This window comes from Zosterops lateralis (assembly GCF_965231275.1).
Source record: "Zosterops lateralis genome assembly, chromosome: 1".
Lineage (NCBI taxonomy): Eukaryota > Metazoa > Chordata > Aves > Passeriformes > Zosteropidae > Zosterops > Zosterops lateralis.
The window spans coordinates 94,053,722-94,063,525 of NC_139762.1; the positions used below are offsets into that span (position 1 = coordinate 94,053,722).

Genomic DNA, 9,804 nt, shown 5'->3' on the forward strand with positions numbered 1-9,804 from the left:
GGCCTCTGACTACGGAACTGTTGAGATCAAAAGGTGCTTCACCAGAGAAGGGAGGGAGGAGACGGCCTTTGAACGCACACAGAAAATGGCTACAGGTACAGTCACACAGCATAAGGAAATTCACTTGGCCCAAACCTTTGCAGCCTCTCTTGTACCCCAGTGAGGAGCAGAATGCCCCTCTGCCTCTGTACCTTTTGCAGTGAGTACCTGGTGCAGATCTCTTCTAAGAGGTTACCAGCATTACGGCTTCGAGCCAGATATGTCAGCACACGGATCACGAGAGATGATTTCAAATAGATCTCCGCCGGTTGATTATATAAACGATGCCTCTTATAGCTGGAATAACACCTCAAAGGCAATATAATGACGACATGACAATGTATGTAAATCAAGAACTGCATGTGGGTTTATTTTACACTTGAGAAAACAGTGGATTTAATTGTGTGAACCAAAATGTACTGTACAATATTAATGATAAAACATCAAAATGTATAATTCATAGTGCATTGCTTGCTTTATTTTTATTTATTTATTTTTTTTTGTCAGATAGTTCCTTTAAGTACATGCATCTGGAAAGATGCAGGTGCCAGTAAAATTCCTCTATTTATATCAAGCTGCAGGAACTAAATTTTATTCAAAAAGTGTGGTTTTACATTATATACACAGAAATCGAATATAAAATGACAATATAAAAAGTTAAAAGAGAAAGCATACAGCCAGAAGGTACAAAGAAAGTTGAACAGTTTAAAATGGTACGATATGTAACATGTATTTTTTTAAGCTGATGCTGGCAATTTACAAGGAACAGAATCCAACATTTGCCCCATTATTTTTTTTTTGTTTTCATTTACCAATGCAGCACACTATAGAAAGGTCAGCTTGTACCAAAGCTTAACATTTGTAAATAACTATAAACTGCAGTATTTTACAGAAAAAAAAATAAAGGAAAGAAAAGAGCATTTTTACATTTGTTTTAAATAACAGCTTGCATACTTTTTTTTTTTCTTTTGCCAAAAAGTGGCAATTCTCAGCATCCAGAGGGTTTGGGCATAGTGGCAACTTGGTTTGCTTTTTTTTTTTAATTATTATTTAACTTATACAGTTGTGGCTTCCTAACCCCTTGAGTACTACACAGCTCTCCTTCTTCCAAGGACTGCATGCACAATATCTTCACAAACCAGTTCTGCATTTAAAAAAAAAAAAAAGGAAGCTCATTCATTAAAAAAAAAAAAAAAAAAAAAAAAGAAAAAAAGTCCTGCTTCCGACACAGCTCTTATTTTAATTAAATGCCTTTAAGCCTTTTGTTTTGTTTTTCTTTATTTACTTATTTAGTCACTGGGAAAGGCACAGAAATGCTATTACAGTTCTCAGAGGGTTAAAACTTGACACTACCAGGTTCTGTGACCTTTATTGTCATGGCAACTTTGTAATTTTAGGATGTCTCTTTATCATTGTTCTTTGTGTCTTTCTTTACGGCTAAATTAATGTCTCTCAATAGTGTCTCCCACTATATTCTACAAAAGATAGCTTAACATCAAGGACAGATGTTGAAAATAAAGGTCAGACTTTGACTCACAAGAAATAAAAACAGAAACAAAAAAATAACCATGCACAGAACAGACAAAGAGCATATAAATATAACTACAAAATAAGTGTAAGAAAAACCAAGGTCCAGATAGGCAGTTCAGCAACAAAAGTAAGACTGATTTCAGAGGCTCAGGTCAGGCCTAGTGCAGTACTATGAAGAAGTTTAGTGCAATGTTCCTGTGGTCACTTGCATACCTGGCTGCTTACCTGGACGCTATTGTTTTTCTAACTCAGTTACATAGATCAGATGGTCCTCTGGGGACTTGCCATGTGTTTTACTAAGGTGCAGTTTGACTGCATGCTTGCTTGCAAAAGTTCGGTTACAGAGCTTACATTGGAATGTGGAGCCTAAGTCCTCCTCGGCAATTCCAAGTGAGCCCAAAGTCTTGTTTGTGAGGACTTTTGAAACATTCTGCTGTTCTTGAATCTGATTAAGTGGCAACTTTGACAGATCCTTCAAACTAAACCCTAGGTGTGTCTCTAAGTGACTTATGTATGTAGAAGCAGTCCTGAACTGAGAGGCACAATCATTGCAAAAGAAAACAGGATGTCCTGTGTCCAAGTTCTTTAAAAATTTAGTTCCACCTGTCCTCCTTAACTGATACTTCACATTGGCCAGCCAGTGGCTAATTGTGGTCATGGAAAGACCAGTAAACTTAGAGATGTGTACCCGCTCTTGTGGACCTAGGTCCGACATAATGTATTTGCCTTCTGGGGTCTCCCTCAAGCTGGAAGCAAACTGGGCTTGAAGGATCAGAAGATGCTGAGGGTTCCAGTTGGACTGCCTGCCCTTCCTCTTATGTACTGGTGACAGTTCATCCAGAGCTTCCTCAAAACTGCTCCCATCAGCATCAGACTTCTCCGACACAGTAGAGGGAGTTGAAGACTTGGGTGTCAGACGCCCTGTGAGATTCTTCACCATATCAGAAATATCCAGCAGGGCACTCTCCCTCAGCGGGGATGAGGCAGAGTCAGCCACACTGGAAACAAGAGGCTTGTTTTTGGACTTAGTTAAATCAATAGGTTGATCGCTGTTCTCATAGTAATACCGGTCAATAGCATCAGCTTGCTTGACTGGAGTGGTTGGGTAAATGGGTTTGTCCAACATGCTGTTACTAATTTTGTACAGCATGGCCAAAGGGTCCAGAGAGGGGCTTACCGGCTTAGAAATTTTGCCTAAGTGGGTATTCATAATGGACTGTAAAGCACTCAATGGATTAATGAAGGATGGCTCAGGTGAATGATCTGTGATAATTCCTAAATTGTTACAGCCATTTGCAACCTTCGTTTTAAGTGGCTCTGTACCATTTGGCGTATGTGCTTCTGCTGGACTATCCTTTTTGACCTTCTGCACTTCAGACTCAGAGCTCTTCTTTGGCTGCTGTTTATTATTTATTTCTTCTGCTTTTGGGAAGTCCTTGTTTTCTTTAGCAGCAGGTGACATGGGTTTAACTGGAGAACTCTTCTCCTTCTCCAAAGGCTTCTCTTCCTTCTTCACATTGATTTTACCTGTAACTTTCTCCACTAGTTCCTCCATGGCAGATACATTGCTCTTGTGAGGTGGGGGTGTGAGATTGCCTGGGGAATGGATGAGTGCATTGTGTTCTGACGACAGTGACTTCACACTGCTTGCGTAGGATGGCTGCATTTGAACGCTCTGCACCGCGGGCTGAAGGGGTTTGACTGTTCCCGGGAGCTGGTAAGCTGCATGAATACTGGGATATCCTCCCCAGGAAGGGGCTCCATTCTGGGCTTTGCTGATGGCTGTTGTCACTGTGTTCTCCAGGGATTTCAATATGTCTATTCCGCCTTTAGGACTATCATCTAGGTCCTCCTCTCTGAGGTATTGATACAAAGTTGTTGGCTCAAATTTCTCTGTAGAGTCCTCACTCTCTTCTTTAATCTTTTTCTCTGTTTCAGTGACCACCAGCTTTTCCTTCTCTAGGTCCTTCTTTTCCTCCGAGTTTGTGGAGCCCGCTGGGGAATCGGGCTGCTTTTTAATGTTGGAGGCTGGTAGCCTTGTGTGGGTGGTGGGTGGAAGAGGTATAGACTGTATTTTCTCCTCCACCACTGGGTCCAACACTAGCTGTTTGCCTTTTTTGGAAGCAGAATTGGTCACCTTCAAGAAATGACCGGTGACCATCATGTGAGCAGTGAGCTGCTGCAAAGTATCATGGGAACTGCCACATTCCATGCATTTCAGTATTTGGGCTTTGCGTGCCTCAAACTGCCAAGTGTAGCTAGCACCATTTTGATAGCCGTAGCGGTTGTTTGGAGTGACGTAAGGGTTGGCAGTTTTCTGATCCTTTGCTGACTCACCCAGTGAAGCTTCTGCCGTGATCCCTGTTGGCTCAGGTGAACAAGGCGAAGCCAAGTCCTGAAGTGCTCGCTTTTTGGTAGAAGGGACCAATTTGGTGATGGCTGGTACTGGCTCCTTCAGAGGCACTTTCTGGTAATGCTTTGTTTTTATCATATGGACGCTGAGGTCTTGCAAAGACTCAAACGAATGCCCACAGTACATGCACTTCAGCACTTTCTGGGCATCCTCTTTGCCTTCCATTTCCATAAGCGATCGTTTCCTAGGCTTTGACCACCGCTTGGTCTTATCAGCTTCTTTATCTCTGTTGTCATCACGGTAATGTCCAGTTTCATTCATGTGCACTGTTAGCTCCACCAGCGTGTCATAGGCTGCGCTGCAGTCTTTGCATCGGAACTTGCTGGCACCGGTGAACACAGACCCGTAGAGTTTATTGTTTTGCCGGTAAAGCTGTACTGTGCTGAAGAGACTCGGCTCTGGGAGAAGTCCATACGATGAGGTCTGCTGCAGAGTTTTAGCTAACGCAGCTTGGTGCCAGTCGTAACCTGAGCCACCACTGTTACTGTTACTGTTGCTAGTACTACTGGTGGTTGTACTGGTACTAGTGTTGGTACTGGTAGTACAAGTACTCTGGGAATTGGCGTTGGCGTCAGTACTGGTCGTGTTTTCATTCTGGCTGATTCCATTGTTGCTGGTGGTTGGATTGGATTTCTTTAAGTCCAAAGCTAAACTGGACCAGCAAGTCTCTGAAAGCAAATTTGCATACACAGCTTTTATTTGTGCCAAGCTGTCCTGTGGATAGGAAACATTGTCTGTGCACTGAGGATCCTCTTTCTCTTCTTTAGAGGAAGTGCTTTTGAAATGGGCCAGCTGATCGCTGTTTTCACTAAACGGCGAACCATAGCCTGCATCCTGATTAGTTGCAGTGCTGACTGGGGAGTTCTGGTAGCTTTGAGCCTCTTTGATCTCCGCTTCTTCATTGCACAAATACTCATTCTCCTGGATGTCCAGAGACAGCCCATCATCTTCCACGCTGTCTTCATCTATTTCTGCTGCTTTCAATTCTTCCTCAGGAACATATGCTAAAATACAGGAGAGGAGATGGGGGGAAACAAGACAATGTTATTGAACACGCACATTTTACATGGCTCTCCCTCACTAAAAACAGTAACTGCGAAGACAAATTTTGAAGATACATCCAAAACCCAAACTCACCACCACTCACACACTTCTCCTATAAATCCACATACTCTGTCATGGTTACAGTTTGATATCAGTGATACTGAAGAATAAACTTTGACTTCAGCAATAAAATATGTGCCAGGACCACAGTAAATACCATAATATCAAAACTAAAATCAAACAAAGAGCCTACTAAACTACGCTTAAGTTTTTATCAACTTAAAATATGGCCTGGTACTAAGCTATATTTATTGCACTACATATGTATGTGTAATGCATTGCAGCTGACCTGCATCCTTCAGACCATGACACTCAGAATCACTGACTTGACCAACTCTATCTTGTCAGTTCTGTCTTTTCTTGCAAACTGGCTTCAGCTACAGCTTCAGAGGCCATTTCTGTGTCACTGACACCTGACTCTAATGAAGCCATACAGGGCACGAGTGTCAGGTCAGCTGTTCCCAGGGTCTCCTGGTGTCTGGCTGTACTGTGTCCATCTGACAGCAGAGCAGCTTTCACCTTTTGAAAGGTGAAAAGAGAAGCAAGACTGATTGCTTTCTGAAATGGGTAGGATTTAGTTTGCCTCCTGTTATGATCTGATGTGGGTCCTGCCTTTACCATTTTGAAAAAAAGCAGTCAGAAACTAAAAGTAAATGCTAGAGATTAATTTCTTAGAGCAACAAACAAAAACCTTGAGACCTTCACTGTAGCTTGGTTATTGACTTATGGAAAATATAAAACTTTGCTATTGCATTGCTATCTGTGAAACTATATGATCTCACCAAACTATGTGTTTATCTATATCAAACTATTTGTTAAACTAGCAAATGTGATATTCATGAGCAGATGGCCATTACATCAAAACACATTTACTCCAAGGGCTCAATTCACAGAAGTGACTTACATGTACCTAAGTGATAAATGTACACTTTCATTGCAAAGCAGAAAACATAGTTGTACACATTTCCCTCCAGTTTTGTAAAAGAAGCTTAAAAAAATCACAATGCTAATGGAATGTAGATCATTTATAAGAATGTCAAGGCAGAAAATATGGATTCTGAACAATTTTCAGTAACTGAATAAAAAAATGCCTCCTTGTCAGGTGAACTCTGCAGCAAGTGATGCTGAAATGTGTCCTGTGTTCTTTCATGGTACAATACTGAAAAAAAGCCAGAAAAGAGGCACTTCTGCTCCTATATGGTATGAAGAAAATATGTATTATCATGTTAATAAAGCTGAGGTCTTCTTCAACTGGGGAGAGCATAAGTACAAGTTGAGCTTCTTTTTGTACACAGTTGCTAACATATTCTGAAATGTCTTTTCTGAAAAATAATAATAAAAAAAATCTTCTTTCATTGTAATATGAATACTCTTTGAAACATATTACGGTCAGTATTGCATTTATGTATTCACTTTTGCAATTCAGTCTTAATGGAGCCCCCTAAATGCATCAGCCTGATCTTTTAAGATGAAGTAGGAAAATACTCTATCTAGTACTGGGGTTGTACTGAACCTTAAGATGCCCATTGCATTTTTCACCTGTCTCCTAAATGTCAGTATTTTCAGACAATAATTTGACCTTTTAGTTTTTAAAAAAGTTCTAATCAGGGCCCAAACAAATAAATCAGCTTCAAGTGTTTTCGAATATATTTATAAGGACAGGTGAGTACCAAACACAATAAATAAAACTGAGGAATAATCCTGGAGTTAAAGGCCAAAATGATGCCAGAAAAGCATTGTAAAACCAGACGAAAATACTCTCCAACAGGTATTTTGTCCATAAAACGAAGAACAGAATGCAGAAGCAGTAAGAGAATTTGGAAGGCAGTCAGCTTCTCTGTCTCACAGCAATGCTGCTGTTGAAACACTCTGCAGATATTTGAGCATGGTAGGACCGCCGCAGTTCTGAACTCTAGGTACACACGTAGAATTCACTCCCACAGCTGCAGTCTAGGATCTCTGAGCTCTCTCACTCAACACACCTGTTTGCAGCAATTTCTAACAGCAAAAGACAATACATTTTTAAGTTTCAGAAAAGTAAAGAACAGTTATAGAAGAATATGGTTTCTAATTTTGAAATTATTTTTAAACAGAAGATAAACCCCTCTGAGACCTAAAATGCACAACAACGGGCAGTTACCATCTGGCATTTTTATTTTTAAAAAACCAAACAAAGCAAGTACAAGCTAAAAACTCAGAGGACACACATTTTGAGTTTTCTTCTCACTAAACCACAGTGCAACTATGCCAGTTTTCTCTAATTTTCACATCCCAATATTTTTTAATAACTAGGTGCAAAAAACTGTCGTAACATGCCGGACGTTCCTATAGTTGATACAGCATTTTGTAAGGATCCATATTAATTATTTGCTTAAATCTCTTTACTTAATTCTAAATTGCATAAATACATATTTTTATAATTGCTATATATATATTTAGAATATATATAATTATATAGATATAATTTATAATTGCTATATATAACCATCTATATATCTGCTTAAGTAGAAACTCTAATGATCCACTGCCATGCCTTTTATTTTTCTTTATTTACTTACGGCATTTTCTCTATTCTCATACTTTTGCACTGTATCATAAAAAAAAAAAAAAAAAAAAAAAAAAGGAGGTAAACCACACAAGAAACATTCAAACTACACATCAGGTCCATGTTAAACTGCCAAAGCAAAGAAACCGAGTGTCAGGGTAAAATATCCATCTTTTACTCACTTCTTCCACGCTTCGCTTTTGCTGAGACTACTACACACTCTTACCAACATGTACTGCAATATAAGGGTTAAGAATGTACAAATGGCCAGAACTATGCTTTTTTTTACTATTTCAGAATTTAAACCAGTTCTAAAAAAACCCTGAAATTGTATGATGTGCACACCCACATGTCTGTACATGTATCTAAAGTCACAAAGAAATAATGCTTCTTAACAAAAAAAGAGAGTAATTTATCTGTAATGTTTAATTTCTATCACTGCAATAAAAAAATAATCTATTTAACTCCTCTGGTTATCATAGGATACAGACAATACCTGTTCATTCAAGACTACTAATGCTTATGAGATGAATAGCAGCACACTCAACATATGGTATTTTGCAAGGTCAGTGCGATTCTCTAACTGAAAAGGTTTCTGTAAGAGCTAACACAGAAGCAAACAAAAGGAAGAATGTTAATGCTTAAAACCATGTACGTTTTACTAAAATTCTCACAGAAAATTGACAAATAAATAAAAATTAGTATTTTAAACCCAGCAAAAATTTTCCTCATATAATTACTTTCAGAGAGAAGTAATATATTCTACCTTAAATAAAAGCATGAGATGTTCAGATTCTAAATTATAAAAAGTAGATCAACAGACAGATTTCAGACAACATATCTTTCTGTGACCAAGCAACTCTCAGCAGTCTTCTCCAGACATTCCTGCATCTGCAAAGATACTGTTGGTTTACACATCCCAAAACCATACAAAATATCGAGAGCAGATATAAGCAATTATCCTCCTCAACAATAACTATGTTCAAAGCAGAAGAAATTACAGATCATAGCATCAGCTTCTCTCTTCCTTCTCATTTGTGTCTGGGCAGACTGAGGCAAATGCAAGGTGTAAAAGGGGGGGAAAGCTTCAAATTCCAGATAGCTAAAAATTAGGGGTAGCATTTTGTATTTCTTTTTCCTCCTATTAAGTCTTGCTATTATTTTTTTTGCCTATAAAATGTGCCTTCTGGATGCCAATGCTTCCCCATAGATACACTGTCATCTTTGAGCAGTGTTAAAAGCTGTGCGTTCTAATCTAAGTGGACATGAGATGCTATATATTGTACATGTGAGTAGCACAGCACATTGTGTTTGCTTCAGTGAGAATATTTACACTATAAATACACATCCATTGTTTGAAAAAGCAGAGAGAGATCTGAAATGTAAGGATGTGCTTAAAAATACAAATATTCTCACATAAAGCCTTTCCACAACCTCAGAACTATGCTTTTGAAGGAATCTGTCTCTACTGAGGCATTCGTTTCCATTCAAAAAGGGATTCAACATTGAATAAATTATTTTGAAAAGCACCAAAAATAATAATTGCATTTGGTTTTAGTAGTCTACAAAATTAAATGCAATAAGCTCTTCAAGACCCAATTTTAAATCCTCCAAATAAATAAATTTATTCAGAAGAAACACCTAAGCAGTGAAGGTCACAGTGCAGAAAAGGAATTGAATACTGAAATAATTTTCACTGAAATACCTATTTCATCGTTTTGACAAATAGGGATAGGTTTAGGTCTAAAATTCTTCACTAAATCAGGGTCTACTCTGTGGCTAAACAGTAGTGGCACAATATGAGTGTTCACCATTCTTCAACAGATGTATTGCCACAGCTCCTAATATTTACCCAGCCAACAGGAGACAGCAGCTGCAGAAGTTTTCACAGCCCACACTGTCACCTTGCACAAACTGCACTCCAGGCTGGGGGTGATTTCCACTGTGCACAAGAACACATTTCATATCTTAGGAAAAAAAAGAGTACAGATAGAAAACACAGTCTAGAGCCACACATCTCCCTCATTACAGAAAAACAAGAGGCAAGTGAAAAAACCCAAATCATTTACAGACATGTTTCCAGAATACAGAGTCATGAGAGCTTTACAGAAGAAACCCAACTCTCACATTGTGAGAGTTTAACATGCCTGCTGGAAGATTTGTGAATCTTTTG

General features: G+C 38.9%; 1 protein-coding gene across 2 annotated transcripts in view; it reads right to left on the reverse strand.

The window, feature by feature from the left end:
* Positions 1 to 432: 432 nt before the first annotated feature.
* The window catches only part of TSHZ1 (teashirt zinc finger homeobox 1), a 55,177-nt gene continuing 45,805 nt past the window's right edge, over positions 433 to 9,804 (reverse strand). For both annotated transcript variants that reach the window (XM_083874785.1, XM_083874786.1), the window contains exon 2: positions 433 to 4,986. In XM_083874785.1, the coding sequence (XP_083730911.1) occupies positions 1,802 to 4,986 (3,185 nt within the window). In that variant the 3' untranslated portion in view covers positions 433 to 1,801. The remainder of the gene's footprint in view (positions 4,987 to 9,804) is intronic.